The sequence below is a fragment of the Lipophrys pholis genome (genome assembly GCF_963383615.2).
Source record: "Lipophrys pholis genome assembly, chromosome: 21".
Classification (NCBI taxonomy): Eukaryota; Metazoa; Chordata; class Actinopteri; order Blenniiformes; family Blenniidae; genus Lipophrys; species Lipophrys pholis.
In genome coordinates this window covers 23,168,202-23,187,443 of record NC_137649.1, presented here as the reverse complement: position 1 = coordinate 23,187,443, position 19,242 = coordinate 23,168,202, and the positions used below count along the sequence as shown (strand labels likewise).

General features: G+C 47.0%; 2 protein-coding genes across 3 annotated transcripts; both read left to right on the top strand.

The window, feature by feature from the left end:
- The first annotated feature begins 375 nt into the window (after nt 1-375).
- Nucleotides 376-10,532, top strand: amd1 (adenosylmethionine decarboxylase 1). The gene is made up of 9 exons (XM_080491397.1): nt 376-624; nt 4,888-4,974; nt 5,863-5,989; nt 6,103-6,205; nt 7,062-7,104; nt 8,593-8,737; nt 9,407-9,499; nt 9,588-9,743; nt 10,254-10,532. The coding sequence occupies exons 1-9, from the start codon at nt 512-514 to the stop codon at nt 10,395-10,397; spliced, it is 1,011 nt and encodes a 336-aa protein (XP_080347523.1). The 5' UTR covers nt 376-511; the 3' UTR covers nt 10,398-10,532.
- Nucleotides 10,533-14,191: 3,659 nt separating this feature from the next.
- nus1 (NUS1 dehydrodolichyl diphosphate synthase subunit) lies at nt 14,192-19,073 on the top strand. Of its 2 annotated transcripts, none has more exons than XM_080491131.1 (5): nt 14,192-14,726; nt 15,417-15,548; nt 17,026-17,175; nt 17,320-17,419; nt 18,607-18,816. In XM_080491131.1, the coding sequence occupies exons 1-5, from the start codon at nt 14,312-14,314 to the stop codon at nt 18,695-18,697; spliced, it is 888 nt and encodes a 295-aa protein (XP_080347257.1). In that variant the 5' UTR covers nt 14,192-14,311; the 3' UTR covers nt 18,698-18,816. The 2 variants fall into 2 exon arrangements, with proteins under 2 accessions (XP_080347257.1, XP_080347258.1); XM_080491132.1 differs by having other exon boundaries at nt 14,208-14,726; nt 17,023-17,175; nt 18,607-19,073.
- Nucleotides 19,074-19,242: the final 169 nt, after the last annotated feature.

The following is a 19,242-nucleotide window of genomic DNA, read 5'->3' as shown; positions in this document are numbered from 1 at the left end:
ATATACCACACAGAAAATAAAAGAGTCTTAATGGTGCATGTCAAACGCATGTTCCTAGACTGTAAATATCATCACAATGTGGCGCTATTACATGAAATTATGCGTAAAGTGTCAAAACACAAACACAAACCAACGTGAGGCGAAGACGCGCTGGTTTATGTATGATTGACAGGCCTTTCGGCCAATCACAAATCCGACATCGAGGCCCTTCCGCCGGATTGGCTTGTGCCTGGTGTGACGTCGCAGAGCCAGGGTATAAAACCGGAGCGCGCTCGTCTCTCAGCGCTTTACACAGTATGGCCGGCGATATTAGCTAGCACTCGCTAACGCTATTCTCTGCAAAAGGGAAGACGGAAACTCAAGAAAATCAACACCTGGATCGCTTAAAGGACTGTAACCTCAGTAAATTATAACCGGTCGAGGAAGGATTAACTAATCCGTGAACGTTACAAGCGACGTTTGATATATATATCTCTCTATATATATATAATTTTTTTTTGTCGGTCGTCTCATGATGGAAGATAACGGTGCACATTTCTTCGAGGGGACCGAGAAGCTGCTGGAAGTGTGGTTTTCTCGCCAGGATGAGACCAAAGGAACCGGGGACCTCCGCACCATCCCAAGGTGGGTTACTTTCCCGTCCGCGGTGTGGCGTCTCTCTCCGGGTGCAAACCGCGGCAGGAGGCTCGCGCTTTACGCCCGGCTGACTTCCCTCGCCCTCCGGGTGATGTGTTTTTTTTTTTTATTAATATACATGTTATAGCAAATCCGACTGTGCTTCGTGTTGTGGCCTGGAAACAGTCCGGGAGAGAGACTCTGGAGTCAGGCCGGAGCCTCCATCAAGTGCTAACGTCGTCATTCAAAAATGGCCACCTCCCCCTTTAACACAGCCACTTCCACGCTGAGTCATTCATTCCTCACCCGGGAGTTCTCAGGCCCCGTGTGCCGATCTCAGCCCCCGGGTGTTGACATAAAGTGCTTGACAACGTGTTTTTTTTTCTTCTTAATCTTATTAAAGCATATTTAACCAACTCGGTTATTCCCCCTAGAAATCGGAGTCCTCGGTTGTTTGCATGGTGAACCTGCTCCTGCCTCGTGCTGCGGGTGACTCTTCTCTGATCCTTTATTTAAATGGACTTTCCCCTCCCCGAACATGCCCGGTTCTCTGGTTTATAGAAGTGTAGATCCGAGTGGTTTAGGGAGACAGCGCCCCCCCCCCCCCCCCCCCCCCCCGCCTCTCATCTTCCGCCTGAGGAAGAGGACGTGAAGCATGTGGTCGGTCTCTCACCCTCGTGTCTTGCTGCCTCGAGACCGGAACCACCAGAACCCTGGACCCGATCACAACATCTGCTGGTGTGTTCACACTATTCAGAGGAGAAAGGCCTCAATCCTGACCAAGTCAGAAGTTTGACTTGGTCTTTAACTTTTTCGTGGCTCTGTATTTTATTTTTTATTTTTTTTGCATTAATTGGAGTGGATTCTTTAAGGTTTCTATGCAGATAAGTATTGAGCAGAGTGTTGTTGGGAGTATGGTTTCTTTCCCACATGCTGACTCAGTCCCACACTACGAGAATCAGTGGTGCTCCAGGTCACGTTTGCAGTCATGCAGGCTCTCCCCTCCCAGCTCCTCTGATTGGTCCCGGGGTCTTCCTCCCCTACCCCCCCCACCCCCCCACCCCTTGATGTATGTGCTCCCAAGACATTCAGACTTCACTGTGACTTTTTGCCTTAAACCTCACACGTTTCTTGACTTTGAGAAGCTGGAGATCAGTAGGGTAAAGTTGAAGTGTCGGCACACATTCCATTTTTATCTTGCCGACTATGACAACCGCTCATTTACTGTCGCACCTAGTTGTTAAACATGAGGCGAGTGCAGGTGTGTCAGGACGGCCCACTATTTGACTCCAGGTTGTCTTCACGTCTTTGGTACGTGGGGGAAAAAAAACGACTCGACAGCATTCACGAAGACACTTCAGTGATGTTTTTGCGATGAGAGGAGAAATGTGTGTCCACACTGGTATTAATATCCCGTCAGAGGGCAGATTATCAGCTCAGAGGGACACAGTCAGTTGATCAGGCTCGCTGGACTTCAGCCAATGTCCAAATAAGTCCACAAGGGCATCTGATTCACAAATGTGGAGCTCACTCGCGTTGCGTGCGTCGCTGCCTCTTGTGACCGTTGAGCAGCAGAGGTCGGCCGACCGTTTCACATCCACACATGTGGCACAGTTTGCCGCCCTGTCGTCGTCTCGCCGCATTTAAGAGGGTTTGGGGAACCTAATCTGCTCTTTTCAGGGAGAACTTCCTTGTCTGAGGGGAGAACCTGATCCCGCTGAGCCACCAGAAATAGCCTGCGCTGCTCGGTCAGACGGAACCCGGCCGAGGTCTCCGGTAACTTCTACCGTTCGGTACGAAGCCGGCGTGTTCCGACATCTGACGTGTGAAATTGTGAAGTGGAGCGTCGGCTTGGCGCTTGGAGACGACGCACGGCCCGGCGTTTTGAACGACAGAGGTCGGACATTTGCGCTCCGTTTTATATTCTGCTTCTGGTCACTAGGAGAAAGTGTCAGAGACGCCAGCAGGTTGGCTCTGTGGAATCTGGAGGACCTCCCCTTCTTCACGGCTGGTAGAAGTCGGCAATCTGCTGCACGTGAAACCTAAAGCTCCTACGAGGTTATATGGACATCAACGGTTATTTCCTCGGCGGATTTTCCAAATAAAAGCCTTTATTGAAAATGTAAAGACTTCCAGCGACGCTGGTTCATCTGTATGTTTGATTGAGGGGAAACGCATGAAATGACTATGGAGATGGTAAATATGGGTGAAGTAGATATCTGAAGGTTTCTAACCTGCGTCATTTTCATGGTACAAGCGTTTAGTGTCTCCAGGTGTCTTTCTTGTTTGGTAGCGAAACGTCTTGTGGCTGTGAGGTTGCGCGACGTCGGAGTCTGGAAGCCTTGGCCAACATGTGACTGTGAAGCTGATGGACAGCAGATCTTCAGCATCAGTTGTGCTTCACGTGTTTGTCCCACTAAAGCGTAACGAAGCCAGTTAGACCTGACAGGTCGGCTGCTTTGTGTCGGGGCTTACGAGGACGTTTTCAAGTAAATGTAAAGGTGCAACTCTCCCACTTCAGTTACACCACGGCCTCCGTCAGTGTTGAGCAATCGGTGGGAAGAGGCTCGATCCTGTAACGCCTGCATCTTTAAAGTAAATAATTTACTTTCTTTGGTCAGAACTGGCGTTAACGTGCGTTTCAGCTGATCAGATCATATGTGACAATTCTTGAGGCATGCTGTTCTCACTACAGAGCTTGTGTAGTCGGATGCGTCCCTGTTAACGCCCGTCTTTCGGGGGTTGCAACATGTAATCCGATCACCTGAAACGCAGGTCAACACTTTTCCTGAAAATACCAGAAGATTGCTCATGCTGAAGTCAGACCGGCGTTGCTAAACTTGTTCCTTATGCAAATCTTCTGGCGTACAGAGCGCAAACATGGCAAGTAATTAACGCCTGCCGGCTGCTGCTCGTTTCACGACGTCCTGTTCGTTCAAGACGAACGCAGTAAGGCTAACTGGAACTGGTAGGGCGCAGCAGGGCGGCCCGATGTTGTGCAACAATTCATCTCATCACAATAAGAGCGCGCACACTGGGGCTGCAACGCTTATTTGATTTATCGTTTAGTTGTTCAAAATTTTGTTTAGCCTTTATTGGCCTGGTAATTTAATAAAAACATAAATTCATGAAGAAAAACAACATGAGAATTGGGTATTTCAATAATTCCTGTGAAACGGCTGAAGAAACACCAGGAGCTTAATGTACAATAATTGGATATGAATATTAACTGCTGTCTCAACCTTGTCGCAGTTTTTTGTAGATTTAGTGTGAAGTGCTTCCACACTGGATTACTTTTTCTCTCCTGGTGTTTCTCTTTTCTCCCGTTTTCTAGGGCGACATTTGAGCAGCAGGTCAACTATTGGCTGATTATCCTGCTGTGCCAGTAGATTATAGCCACAGTTGGCTCATTACTGCCACACGCTGGCAGCTGCTGGAACAGATTGGTTGAGAATTTGTTTTTAACCGTTATCAACAAACAAATTCTTTTCCTGGTGCGTCCAATCTGCTTCTAGAGTGAGCCTAGATGGACGCGGGTCGCAGTGACATAGAACAAAACGTGAACGGCGCGCGGCATCCATTCACAAAACGGATAGTGACGGCCAAAAGAAGCTTCATGAACCACTGTTTTCTGAAGCCACTCGATGGCGCTGTCTGTTCAACAAACATTTTAAAGCACACTTCATTGCCTGTCTTTTAGCCTCGATCGTCAACCCAAGAGCGCCATCTGGTGGAGTTGGAAAACAAAGTGCTTCATTTGGCCATCACTGGCGAGCAAAACTCGAGTCACATGAGCACAACCCGTGTCTCTGTTGTTTGGAGACAAATCCCCAAGACTGTTTTATGCCCCCCCCCCCCCCCCACCCCATTGTATCCACACATCATCTATTTGGGTTTACCGTTGCGCCAGTGTCACACTGATCAGTCATTTCATCCCGCCTTTCTATTGGTTGGTTGGTTGACGCAGGTCGTAGCAGCGTCACCATCGCCTCCAAATTTCCGACGCCGTCTGGTCTTTATCGCAGGTTGTCTTTGGTCCTACGTCACACCGTGAGACAGGTTCAATGATGTCTCCACGATTGTTATGTCTTGGACGATGCGTAGCCGGTACAAGACGGTCCAATCCGTTCTAGTGAATGAATGATTGCGGAGCTGCGTCATTAAAACGCTCAGCTTTTTAAACGTGTTGCTCTACCGACGCTCCCAAGTGTTTTCAGTTCAGACTCTGAGTCCCACCGGCTGACGATGTTTTCCCTGTTCCCTCTCCCGCAGGTTTGAGTGGGACAAACTCTTGGAGAATGTGCACTGTTTGATCATAAGTGTGACAAAGACTGACAAGCAGGAAGCTTATATACTCAGGTGAGTGTGCGCGCCGTCCTCGCACGCGGGATTACCGCGCCGTAAGCGGCTTGCTGACAGCAGCAGTCTGCGTCCTCGGGTGTGAGATTCACACCGGGACGTCCTTTTTGATTTGTCGGCTTGGCACAGGGGCCTGCAACCACTTTGGCCCTTTTAAACGTTGCTGCCTGACACTTTCACTAACTTGCACCTGAATGAACATTGTCACGCACCAGTCACTTTCAAAATCACTTTTATCTCTTGGATCAAAATGGCACAATAACTAAAATGGAAAGAACATGATTCCAGAGAGCCGAGCAAACTGCTTAGAAAAGAGATAAAATGGCTAAAATCTTCTTTCCTTTGGCCACAAGACTCTTAACTCCTCCCTGGTTAATTTCCTTCTTTCTGTGATCAAGGGTCACCGCTAATCCTTGTACGTATTAATATTTACAATCTATAGAAGGAATTTCCCTCTGGGATTAATAATCTGTTCTAAAATGTCTGAAAACTTCTCAGAGGAGGATGAAACTTCTACAATCAGGTACGAAACCAGCTGGGGAATGTTTCCAATTTCCTAAATTGTTATTGAAACTTCATAAATGCAACATGAGTTTTTTCTGAGATCTACTGTACATATAAAACTTTTTAAGCCGTGTTCGCCTCATTTTAAAGGTATTTTGTGGCTCCAGGTAAAGTTGATTTGCTGGAAAATGAGCAAAAGTGTCTCTTTTGGTCATAAAGGTTGCAAACTGCTGGCTCGGCACAACCGAACCCTTCTTACAGTCTGTCGGCTCCTCCAGCGTGAATTTAAACATCCATAAACCGATGCTTGTTCCCACGCCGGAGCAGAAAGTGTAAGTAGCTGTTCGGCCGGTTTAACCCCTCCTGTGTTCTTGTGTCTCGCAGTGAGAGTAGCATGTTTGTCTCCAAGAGACGTTTCATTTTGAAGACATGCGGAACCACCCTCTTACTGCAAGCACTGGTGCCTCTGCTGGAACTAGCCAGGGAGTACTGCGGCTTCGACGCCATCGAGGTGAGAATGCGTGTCCCCACCCCACACACACACACACCCACACCTTGTCCGTTGTGTCGTCTTGCTTGATCACGGGGACGCTAGACACCCGGTCTCTCCCTGCTGTCTTACAGAATTTCTTCTACTCTCGCAAGAACTTTATGAAGCCAACCCATCAAGAGTTCCCTCATCGGAACTTCCAGGAGGAAGTGGACTTCCTCAGTCAGATTTTTCCAAGTATGAGACTCGTGTTTGTCGTCCCCGTGCCTCCTTGTTCATTAAACCAAAAAAAAAAAAAAAAACGCCTTAAAAATCCAATATGATGTAAAATTCACTTTCTAATGGTTTTCTAACAGTAATGTGTGTACCAGGCCAGTGAGGAACGTCTGTCATCTCCTTCGCTTGCTTGTTACGATTTTTAGTGAATGTGACTCAAATATTTTCCCCTCGTGATGTCACACGGGGAAATAACCACTTTCTCTGGTAGTGGACCTTCGAGTTCAGGGAAACCACTTGATCTGAAACCTCGGGAAGCTCTTCTCTCCGAGACAGAAACATGTTTGTTTACAATAAATCAACTGTAAACGTTAGCTGTTTGTACCCTAAAGCCATGTCTTCTCCAGGGTTGCCAGATCTGACTCGCTGCTTCCAGCCAAAACACAACGTAAAACCTGCCTCCCTAGAAACAAAACGGCAAACAGCCCAAATCTCAACCTCTGGAGAATCTCATGTTAAAACTATTATGCGCAATAAAGAACAAGTCAAATAAACAAAGAAAAAATGTAACGCAAACTGATTCCCCATGAAGTCCCAATTGGGTGGCAACCCGTCCAATCTGGCAACGCTGATCTTCCAGAGGAATGTGGATGGAACCAGCTCATTATGCAGAAACGGCCTGTTCTCAGTAGAACCACTAGAGGGACTTTTAGACTGGCTGAAATTCACACCCAAGGCTGGATTTGGGGGAAATGCCCTTTGAATCCAACATTGTTTAACCTCTGACACCGATGTGACATCGTTGAATAAATGTCTCTGCGGTGGAACTGTCGGTTAGAAATGTAAACGAGTGTCTCTGGTCTCTGTCTTCCTGCAGACGGTGCAGCCTACTGTATGGGACGATTGAACTCTGACTGCTGGTACGTATCCTGTGATCCTCGGAGCCGCCGGGGCTGCGGCGCTTGAACAGATGAACCAAAATTTGGTGTCCGGCCTTTTTTTTTTTTTTTTTTTTTTTTTTCCGCCCTTCAGCCACGTTTCATTGTGTATTTTCTATTTTCGAGATCGTGACTTTACGGGACGCGTATTGACTTGAACCTTGAAATGTAGCAACGGGGTGAAAGTCCATATCGGTGTACAAAGCGGAGCGTATGGAACTGACTTTAGCGCTCGATGGGGCTGGGCCGTCGGATTCCATCAGACCTTTCAATGACGGACGTGAGTCACCTCGTGTCTGAGCAGACGTGAGGCTCAGGAATTTGACGTCTGTCATCTCGATGTTCATCAGAATCATTTGGACTCTTTGTTGTGTGAGAATGCTGCTGCCGCACCAGATAAACCGGAGGCTCAAGATGTCAAATACGAAACTGGTAGAAAGTTCAATAGTTTGTCCCTGAAACTCTGCGTCACATGTTAACCACGGACGATGAACGTTGAGATTTAACTGGACTCGTGATTTGATCTGATTTAGGGTATTCGGTCCACAATGATGTTTTTATTTCTAATTTCTGTTAAATCAACACAAATTTCTTGCCTTTTTAATACTGTATCGAATCAAACTTCTTATTCTGATGTAGCGGTGCGGTAACTGAACTAAGGCATGTTTACTTTTATTTGCAAAACATCTTTTGTTAACAAAAAAAGAGATTAATTATGAAACAAATCTCAACTAAAACGAGAGCCGACATGGACACACGGGAAATGACTCTCATTCCAGCCTGATATGGTCTTCTTTGGTAAAGGACGCATCAGTGGTTCCTAGGCTGAAGGAGGTTCTAAAGGAAGTGTCGGTGGTTCCTAGGCTGAAGGAGGTTCTAAAGGGAGTGTCGGTGGTTCCTAGGCTGAAGGAGGTTCTAAAGGAAGCGTCAGTGGTTCCTAGGCTAAAGGAGGTTCTAAAGGGAGTCAGTGGTTCCTAGGCTGAAGGAGGTTCTAAAGGGAGTGTTGGTGGTTCCTAGGCTGAAGGAGGTTCTAAAGGGAGCGTCAGTGGAGGTTCTAAAGGGAGTGTCAGTGGGTCCTAGGCTGAAGGAGGTTCTAAAGGGAGTGTCAGTGGGTCCTAGGCTGAAGGAGGTTCTAAAGGGAGCGTCAGTGGTTCCTAGGCTGAAGGAGGTTCTAAAGGGAGTGTCGGTGGTTCCTAGGCTGAAGGAGGTTCTAAAGGGAGTGTCAGTGGGTCCTAGGCTGAAGGAGGTTCTAAAGGGAGTGTCGGTGGTTCCTAGGCTGAAGGAGATTCTAAAGGAAACATTGAGCGTCCTTTGTTTGGGTTATTGAGAATTCCAATTAAAAAGTATAATGATTAAGAAAAAGAGTCTTAAGAGTTTACGGTTAAACATATTTTGTGGTTCCGCTGTGACGAGCCGTTGTTGCGCTGAAGGTTTCGGCGCCACCTGACGAAGCTTGGCCTGTGTCTGCAGGTACCTCTTTACCCTGGACCTGCCGGAGTTCTGGGAGAACAAGCACGCCGATCAGACGCTGGAAGTTCTGATGAGTGACCTCGAACCAGCCATTATGGACCAGTTCTACATGAAAGATGGTGTTTCTGCAAGTGATGTCACTCGTGTAAGTAATCTCATTACTCCGACCCAATTCTGTACTTTTATCGTGTGCTGACTCGCGTAAAATCAAACGGTACCATTATTTCGGTACCTAAACGCATCAATGTGACTGAGAGAGGAAGAGTAGGCGTTTTTCCGAGCCGGACTTGAACACAGCATTTGGCACCACTTAACAACAAATACAACACTTTCATCTTAAAATACCGACATGCCTTTGATTTCTTTTTTAAAATAAATAAAGCAAATGCAGAACATGGGGTGTTTTACACTAAAGGAAAAAGAAAATAAAGGTTGCGCAATGCATACTTAGTGAATTAAGAGATTACAAAAAAGGAAGCGTTAAGAAAAATAAAGAAGATGGTGGGAAAACTTCTACTCTGAAGCTGCTGGATGTTTCTCCAGGCTGAAGACGTTACTCTGTTTTAAACTTGTTTCCCCTCAGTGGAGCGTCGCCACACAACGTTCCTAGAAGGGAAAGGAGTAGAAGTTACTAGAGCCGGGTTTTTTTTTTTTTTTAATAAAAGTACCGGTATCTATTCCCAGGTACTGGTGTCGGTTCAAATGTGAAAGCTACCCGTCCCTAGCGGCAGCTGGCGTATGATTCAAGTGCTTGTCGTGGTTTAAGCGGCGTCTCGGCCCGGCGTTGACGCTGCTCTCGGCCTTTTCCTTCCAGATGAGTGGAATTCGTGACCTGATCCCAGGTTCTGTGATTGACGCCACAATGTTCAACCCGTGTGGATATTCAATGAATGGGATGAAGACTGATGTGAGTACCTGCGACCCGCTTCGGTCTGTGCCGGCGCTCTGAGTGAACGAGTGTTTAACACACACCCCCCTCCCCCCCCTTCCCGCAGGGAACTTACTGGACCATCCACATCACCCCCGAGCCAGAGTTCTCCTACGTCAGCTTTGAAACCAACCTCTCCCAGACGTCCTACGACGATCTGGTCAGGAAGGTGGTGGAGGTGTTCAAGCCGGGAAAGTTTGTGACGACGCTGTTTGTGAATCAGGTGAGTGTCGGGCGGCGAGCTGCAGTTCTTTCCCCCCTCCACCGGTGGCGCTCTTTGACTTCACCCAATCAGGGTCGAACCGCTACGGTGCATTGACATGAAAAGATAATGGTTCTCTGAAAGGAAAAAATAAGAAAACTGGTTTTGTTTTTTGGATTTTTATGAGAGACCAAATTATAAAAAACACTGGCTTCAGTTTGTCTGCATTAATGACGCAGTGGTGCGTCTCATTCCGAGCAGAAGCTCTGGTAGACCGTGGTGGGAAACGGGCATGCCGAAGGACCTCCTGCCTCATGATTATGAGAGAATTCTCATAAATTCAGACAAACTGAGTCAATTTTAATTTCCATGTGAACGCAACGCTGCTTCTGTAGCAGGGAGAGTTGCGAGGTCTCTGCAGGCGAGAATAAAAACCGCTGTCGTGTGAACGGACCAGTGGAGGAAGTTTTGTGGCAACAATGGTATTCGTCGTCGTGGAAACGGGGCCTAAATCCGTCCCTCTCTCCGCAGAGCTCCAAATGCCGCAGCGTCTTCTCCTCCGCCCAGAAGCTGGAGGGCTACAAGCGCCTCGACCGCCAGCTGGCCCAATTCAACGACTACAATTTTGTTTTCACAAGTTACACAAAGACCCGCCAGCAGAACCAGCAGAGCTGAGGGTCAACCATGAAGAAGCGGCGCAAGAAAGACGGCTTCCCGGGGCCCCGCCCCCGCGGCCGCCGTCGCCCCCCTTCCGTAGAGAGCTTGTCGTCCTCCCCTCACTCCCCCTCCCTCTCCCTACATCCCCCCCCCGCCGCCGCCGCAGTTTTACCGCCCGGCCGTTCGCATCGTCGTTCCCGTGACTTAGATCTCCTGCATGAAAGCTCTTCTCTCCGTTTCGATATTCTAGCTCACTCTTGCTGTGATCTTGAAGTGCATGTAGAGGAATTAAACACGCTCTGTTCGAGGCGGGCCGCCGCCGCCGCCTTCCGGCAAGGCCCCTCCCTGCAAGTCTCCCCCCTCATCCCCCACAGACAGGGCTTCCGCCCACACTAGCCCCAGGCCCTGACATGCTCAGATTGGCGCTGCTCCAGGTGACCCCCCCCCCCCCCCCCAAAGACCATCCAATGTGTAGATCTCCTGAAACTGATTCTATAGGTCTCCCCCCCGATCTGAATGTACAGTCCTCCGGTGAGCAGAGCAGGTTTCAGCTGAATGTATTGGTCCAGGAGCGTCCCCCCCATCCCCCCCCACCCCCCCACCCCCCCACCCCCCTCCTGGCCGCAGCCTGCATCCTCTCAATGGGACCGAATGAATCGCACACTTTTTGCTTAGTTGCCCAGCAAAGCGTTTTTCTTTTTTGAGCCACATAATATCCATCCTCCCTCCCTCGCCGCCCCATACAGCGCCGTGCAGCAGCACAATGGAGAACCGCCAGTCTGAGCATGCCAGGGCGGCCCCGGATCATTCCACATGTAACCACCGCCATAAGCTGCCGATTTATTAAAATTTATTGTGGCCCACCTGCAACTTTTTTTTTTTTTTTTTTTTTTTTTACAAACGCAGCTCCGAAAAAGGTGACTCCCCCAGCAGTTCTCTTTGTGAGTCCCTCCCCCCCCCCCATCCCCCACCCCCACCCCACAGAGCTCGACAGCGTAGTAGCGTAGCGCCGTGGCTTCCTGCCGGCAACGCGGCGCTTCTCAAAGCGTGGAGGGGATTTCACATCAATCCTCATCTACAGAAACAAAAGGACTGAAAAACATTATTAATTGTTTTGTTTTTTTGGGACAATCTTTTGCACTGAAATTAAATAAGTTGTGTGTATTTAAAGCTCTGCCACATTTCAATATGAAATCCTATCAAGTGTTGACACAGGAATCACACCCACGCCCTTTGAGAAGCCCCACGCTGCTGGAAGACGGTCGTTTTGCCCCCGAGGACCAACCTGAGCCGATACAACCCCCCCCCCCCCCCCGTGTCTCCCGCAGTCACCGTTCAGTCCTGTTACTACTTTTTCACGGAGTTACTTAGCATTGCTTGGAGTATCAGAGCCCCGTCTTTGGATTTAAGTACCTTTCTTCTTTCTTTTTTTTTTTTTTTGCCTTGTTGGTGTGGATCATTGCTCTCCTTTATATTTTATTTCCTTTTTTTTTTATATACAGTGAACTCGAAGCCGTTTTTGCAGTTGAATGGTGGAATTTTATACAAAAAGCATTTTGTATTTCTGCTGCGGACCAATCCCACCCCACCCCCCACACCCCCACCCCCAAACTCCTTCAGCTTCCAGATCTTTTACTTTGTTGTAACACCAGTGTACCGAATCGAGTTTGTTCAGAGCAGACTTCGTCGTGTTCCTATAACTTTCTGGCTTTTTCTTTCCTTTTACTGTGAGTCTTCTGAGGAAGGAGAGTCGGCCGAGAGGGTGCAGTTGCAGGATGTACTAAATGAGAAACTTTGCTGTTCTAATTCTTTTTGCCGTTCTTTGGATTGTCAAGATGTGCTAAATATATCTGTGCTACGAGCTTGATGCTTCAATAAAGATTCTGTGGAAATGTTCCGCGTGTTCGTTCAGCTTTCTTGGGGGGCAGAGAATAAACCACTTTACATAGAATAATATGTTGGAGCTGTGAAACGTTGATCAACCTTCAAAATGAATGAAAGATTGTTCTAACGGGTTCAGTGTGGACGGTTGTAATTCGCTTTTAAGACACTAGATGGCAGTAGACTTCCTTTATCTCACCAAAGAACACCCACTTCCGGTGCGTTTTTCGTTTTTTTTTTACTTTTTCAGATAAACATATGCGTGTACTTTTGTTTGTGAATATGTTTAGGTACACACAGACTCCTCTTCGCCTACGACATTACATTTACTGCTGCTGATTAGTAGGGCTTCGCGCGGCCGCCATCTTGGATGAGGATCCTCTTCTCCAGTATCCACTGAAGTCTTCACAGTGAAAATATTCAGAAGTCAAAGTTCACGACACATTTTCCCCTGGTTTTACTTGTATCTCTCACAGTTATGATACATGATGGGGTTTATAGGCGTTTATCAAATGCAACTCGACTTTTGGGTTTTTGCTATCCACTGCAGTTTCCATTGGAGACTTTACCAGAGAGTTCTTGTCACTAAACAAACAGTATAAATGGACTAAACACAGCAGTCTGTAGTTTTAACAGAAGATCCCATCCAGTGTGTCTGTCTGGGTTTGAGGAACTCCATTTATAGAATCCTGCCTGTTAATTTGTAGATATTGTATACATAAAACCCAAAAAATAAACCGGTCTTCAAAATTACTTTTAAGAGGAAATCATTATAATTTAAGAGTATTGGGTGTCTTTAAAAGAACTAGTGTGAGAACTAATGTTAAATATAGGTGTTTCATTTCTGGGAGTGCTATTATGGGATTGACTCAGCGAGGACTTAAAATTGTGTAAATCTCTCTTGTACTTCAAAAAAAAAATTGAAATTTAAAATAATGGTTACAATGGAAAAATAACAAATCAGAAATAATTAAGAATAACTTCGAATAGGTTTTTATTTTTTTCTCCTTTGTATTACTTATTTTTCCCTTATGTCACTGGTGTTCAGGGTAACTGTGGATATTTAAGGGAGAGAGTTAGGTTTAGTCATGAAGCCCTGTTCATTTTAGGGGGTATAATGTCTTTTTTGTGTCTTACCAATAGGCGAATCAGCATTTAATTCACTTATGCTTAAGTTTTAGCATTGCATCCATGTTACGAGTGTATTATTCTGATGCTACACGGGTTCCCGAGGTTTACGATGGTAAAAATGTTGGCCTCTGGGTTTGTCCCTGACCTGCTATGGTGTAAACATCTGGAGTCAACCTTATAGGTATCTGCTGACTAATAAAGTGAGGGGAGTGAGTGGATACACAGATATTATCCTGCTAAACAGTATCAGCTGAATTTTATAAAAGGCTTGTGTGTTCGTCGATGAGTTTCCTGAGACTGTCATCCATGGTTTTTGGCAATGTTTCTCAGAGGTTTTGGACTCAACCCATTTTGTTGTTGTTAAAATAGACGGACATACTGGAAAGCTGTATTGTTTGGTATCCATAGCATAGAAAAGAAAACGCATACAAAATTGTATATTATTAACTTGGCATTTTTAGAAAAATGGTACATTCATTAGGCTGAATTGATTAACACAAAGCATTTGAAATAAATCTAACTATATTTAAAAACAGTGACTCAAATATTAAGAAAGCTGTGACAACTATTGAGTCATGTCCTTTGCTTTATATTTTTTAAGGAGACTCATACTGCGTGTTTGTGTTGTTCTATTTCTTGTAATGTTTGTTGTGTGTTGCAATCGTTTAAAAGAGAGATAGAAAGGGAGAGAGAGAGAGAGAGAGGTTAGTCCTCATCCAAGATGGCGGCAAGGCTGTGCTGTGCACAAACTGGCCCCTACGCGTCATTCTCGTGTTATCCAATCACTGAGCTCGGTGGATGACACGCTGAGGGTTCAGAGGTCAGGGGGAAAGCAAGATGGCGGCAGGCGGAGTGAGTTGGAGGCGGCTGTGATTGTAAATTCAAAATAAATATAATTTCTGATCAAAAGTATCAGTCCGATGAGAGCCGAGGCGAGGAGCTCTGTCGGGATCATGGCGGCGCTCATGGCGCCGCTCTACACCTTCCTATGGCGGCTCCTGCATCTCCTGCTCCACGTCCACACAGCGCTGCTGTCCTGGTTCCGTCCCCGCCTTCCGAGCCTGAAGAGCCGGCTCTGGGAGCGCGCCGCGGCCGCCCTCACGGTACCGGCAGCCCCGGCGGGCTTCCAGCAGAAGAAGCCGAAGCTGCTCGGCGGAGGCCGCACCGAGGCTCGCCGCTCCCGGTGGCTCGCTGACGGCCAGTCCCTGGAGAAGCTGCCGGTCCATATTGGCTTACTGGTGGCGGAGGAAGAGCCGAGCTACACGGACCTGGCCAGCCTGGTGGTGTGGTGCATGGCGGTGGGAATCTCGTATGTCAGCGTGTATGACAACCACGGTAAGGAGCTCTGGGGAAGCAGTCCTGCGCAGTGGGTCGGTCCGGTCTGGTCCGGTCCGGTCCGTTCAGCTGCGGCGGGACGGGAATGGTCACTTCCCTCCTGCAGACACTGATTTGATCCGTTTTTTTCCACTTGAACTTCAGGAGAAGATGATTAGTCCGATCATGTGACTGAAGCATGAGTTTGTTAAACACACACACACACATATACATATACACACACACACACATATATACATCTTCATACACCATCTACACACACTTACACATCTTCACGCACGTGTGTGATGAATAAAGTACTTGACACACAATTACACTTCTGCGCGCGCACACACACACACACACACCCACACGGTTTTGTATTCCTCATCCAGAAATGCAACAAGTGTTTTTCAGCTGCAGCTCCGGATGTTTGGAGATTCGTCATTTACACTGATTGAATTTCCTATTGTTCAGTTCAGAAACAGAAACTTTATGATCACCAGTCGCAGTTCGATGTCGATGGTCCGAGCTTGTCGTCTTTTATCATTTCCAGAACAATCTGGTTTCACCTCTCGAACACACTGGGTTATGAGGTGCCGTAACGTGAGCCGGGACATTAACTCCTGCCTTCCTCCACCTGTTCACCTCCTGGGCTTTGTTTCGCCGGAGCTTCATCCTGTCGTCCTCTTCTCGGTTTCCCCTCCGCAGGGTTCTTCCGGAAGAACAACTCCCGCCTGCTGGAGGAGATCGTGCGGCAGCAGCAGGAGCTGCTGGGTGTGGACGGGTCCAGGTACGGAGTGGATTTCCTCAGCGGCAGCGTCAACAGTTACCAGAACAATGGTGAGACTCCAGCGCAGCGGCGCCACCTGTTGACCGGTGTTAGGCATGACGCTGCTCCGCCTCTCCTGGGTGAAGCACGTTTAGACTTTAGATCAACCTGCCTGGACATCAAGTCGTTAATCTGACGGGAACAATTATTGACTTTAATCACGTCTTGGTCTCTGGTAGAAGAGAAGATTAATTTAATAAATATATTTACAACATCGTCTTCATTCATTTTCTTAAAATCTTTATGTTGAAAGTTGTTTGTAGTTTAAATTAAACTAGTAATAACATTTGTGTTAGCTGGTGGCTACATGTTTAGCAATAGCTGGTGGCTACATGTTTAGCAATAGCTGGTGGCTATATGTTTAGCATTAGCTGGTGGCTACATGTTTAGCAATAGCTGGTGGCTATATGTTTAGCATTAGCTGGTGGCTACATGTTTAGCATTAGCTGATGGCTACATTTTTAGCATTAGCTGGTGGCTACATGTTTAGCATTAGGTGATTGCTACATGTTTAGCATTTGCTGGTGGCTACTTGTTTAGCATTAGCTGGTGGCTGCATGTTTAGCATTATCTGGTGGCTACATGTTTAGCATTAGCTGGTGGCTACATGTTTAACATTAGCTGGTGGCTACATGTTTAGCATTAGCTGATGGCTATATGTTTAGCATTAGCTGGTGGCTACATGTTTAGCATTAGCTGGTGGCTACATGTTTAGCATTAGCTGGTGGCTGCATGTTTAGCATTAGCTGGTGGCTATATGTTTAGCATTATCTGGTGGCTATATGTTTAGCATTATCTGGTGGCTGCATGTTTAGCGTTAGGTGATTGCTATATGTTTAGCATTAGCTGGTGGCTTCATGTTTAGCATTAGCTGATGGCTACATGTTTAGCATTAGCTGGTGGCTACATGTTTAGCATTAGCTGGTGGCTACATGTTTAGCATTAGCTGATGGCTACATGTTTAGCATTAGCTGATGGCTTCATGTTTAGCGTTAGTTGATTGCTATACGTTTAGCGTTAGCTGGTGGCTACATGTTTATTTCAGCTGGTAGCTACACGTTAGCATTAAGTTGCTACAGACTTGTCTTTCTTGTGTAAATTCAGCTTGTCTCTTGTCCACGTTTTTATACTGAAGCTTTCCTGTTTCCGCCTCACATCTGTCAGCTGCCAACGTTAGCTTGGCTTCGCGAGGTCTTTGAACTACAACCGAGTTTCTTTTCATAAAAAAGTTCACGACTGAAATGTAAAAAATAACGTGAGATTAAAGGCGTAGATTTGTGTCGGAGCTTCATCTGAAACTAGAACAAGAAAAGACGGACAATCGCATCTAATGTGCATTAAGACAGGATACTGTGTGTGTGTGTGTGTGTGTGTGTGTGTGTGTGTGTGTGTGTGTGTGTGTGTGTGTGTGTGTGTGTGTGTGTGTGTGTGTGTGTGTGTGTGTGTGTGTGTGTGTGTGTGTGTGTGTGTGTGTGTGTGTTGCAGTAGTGTCCTGCAGGCCCACTCTGAAGGTGCTCTGCCCTGCCGACGGGAAGCAGAGCATCGTCCAGGCCGCTCAGCAGCTCTGCCGCTCGGTGGAGAACAAGCAGAGCCGCTCCAGAGACATCAGCGTGTCGTCGCTCGACGTCCTCCTCAGAGGTAAACCTTCATCCCACGGCGCGAAAACCGCCGTCGTAGCAGTTAGTAATGCAGTTGCTCGCCTCGTCTTCACGTCGCTCTACGTCTGCAGAACTTTTCCGGAGCACGCCTCTCAAACGTTCACGCTTTTTGACGTCGTTTCAGAATCGAAGAACGTCCCCGATCCGGATCTGGTGGTGAAGTTTGGCCCGGTGAACAGCACGCTGGGCTTCCTGCCGTGGCACATCAGACTCTCCGAATTCATGTAAGCTGCAGGTTTCCGGTCCTCAGCCTCACGTTTGGCGCTTTTCCACTCGTGACCTCCTGAACCCGACTCCACTCAGCCTCAGTTGGTCGTTGTTATAATATCGTCCCCCCCACGGCGTGGGCGGAGTCAGCAGTTTTCCCCCGTCGGGCTCAAGTAACCACCCTGATATGATGCGGAGCGATGGTGCATTGGATATCAGCTCAAATGATTAATTGAATAGTATATATTTATTAATAATATTATAAAATGTGGATCGTGACATTCGTGCTTCACAGTCCGGTGTTTCGGTTTAACTGGTGCCCGTGTTAACTGGTGACTTCTGCCACCAGCCGTTCCCAGCAGCTGATGGTAAATAAGACAAACAAACTTTAAACTTTAATGGGAATGTGGCTAAACGGCGTTCTCCAGGACAGCTACTGGTTCTGGTCGGGTTTTTAACATCTGCTGTGAAAAGGAGACGCTGGAGGAAGCCGGTCACCACTTAACATGGAAACCAGTTAATCCGAAACATCGCGACTCGGAGACCTCCTGATACTCGTAGCGCGTCGCTGAATCCTCTGGTCGCCACCAGACAGAGAATCGTCTGCAGCTCGTGAGCGTTGTGCTTGTGATCTGGTTTTAAAAAAAATGGCGGGTGAACAAGCCGTCTTGTGTCGTCCCACGCCGGCCAATCAGCGGCTGCCCTCTGCCGACGTCACGTTGTCTACTGTCTTAGAACCTCGGGCCGAGGAGGAACCAGGAAAGTACCTGGTAGCGGCGACTAACTGTAATCTACAGGTTGGAGTACCAGGGGTCCCGCTTGATGTCATAACAGAGCAGGGAGTTTCTCCTCACGTTTAAACCTTAAACTTCTGGGAAACACGTTGCTGTTTGCTGTGGGAAAGAAACGACCTGTTGTGGGTGGGGCTTTGGCTAAGCCCCGCCCCCAGACACATTGGTGACATCATCACTACCGGAAGCCAAATCGTTCTAAAGACGTCCACATTTGTTCCAATTGTCTTTTATAATCTCAGCAATCCAGTCCTGTGATATCAATCTTGTCCTCGTTAGCAACAGTAGCTATGGGGGGGGGGGGGGGGGGGCGGGGCTTAGCCAGAAGTCAGTCGTTGGTGGAACACAGCTGCTTCAGGGTAATGAAGTGTCGTGATGATGATGACGATGATGATGTGTGCGTCCTTCCTCAGCTCGCTGCCGTCGCACAGGAACTTGGCGTACGAGGATTTGTTGGCGACGCTGCGGCGCTACAGCGCCTGTGAGCAGCGGCTCGGACAGTGAAGCCCCGCCTCCAGAGCATCGTACACGTTGTTGTGTATCACGTTTCAATGGAAATGTAACTGTTATTAAAAAAAGTATATATATATATATATATATATATAATCGTTCCCAGGTTTTCTTTTCTTTTTTTCCGACTTTATTGTCGTTTCAAAACAATCCTGTCGTTTTTTTCAGGATTTTAATTCATTAAATTCCCTTTTTTTTTCTTTTCTTTAAATGTCCATTGTCATTTTTAATAAACAAAACAAAAAAGAAATGATAAAGGTAAAGTCAAGTACGTGTCAATAATAATTTCTTTTTTTCCCCAACTTTAAAATCTTGATCATAAAAAACTGATTTGTCACGATTTTAACCCATTAAATGCCAGATTTTTTTTATTTCTTTGGCTGGATGTCTTTTTTTGTGCCGCATCCTCTTAGAAAAAAATATATTTAAATGTGGAAGAAGTATTTCTGGTAACATTCATACATTCATTGAGCTGCGTCAAGGTGAGAGTGAATGTTCCTCCTGTAGACCGACGGAGAATATACATCTGAAACACATTG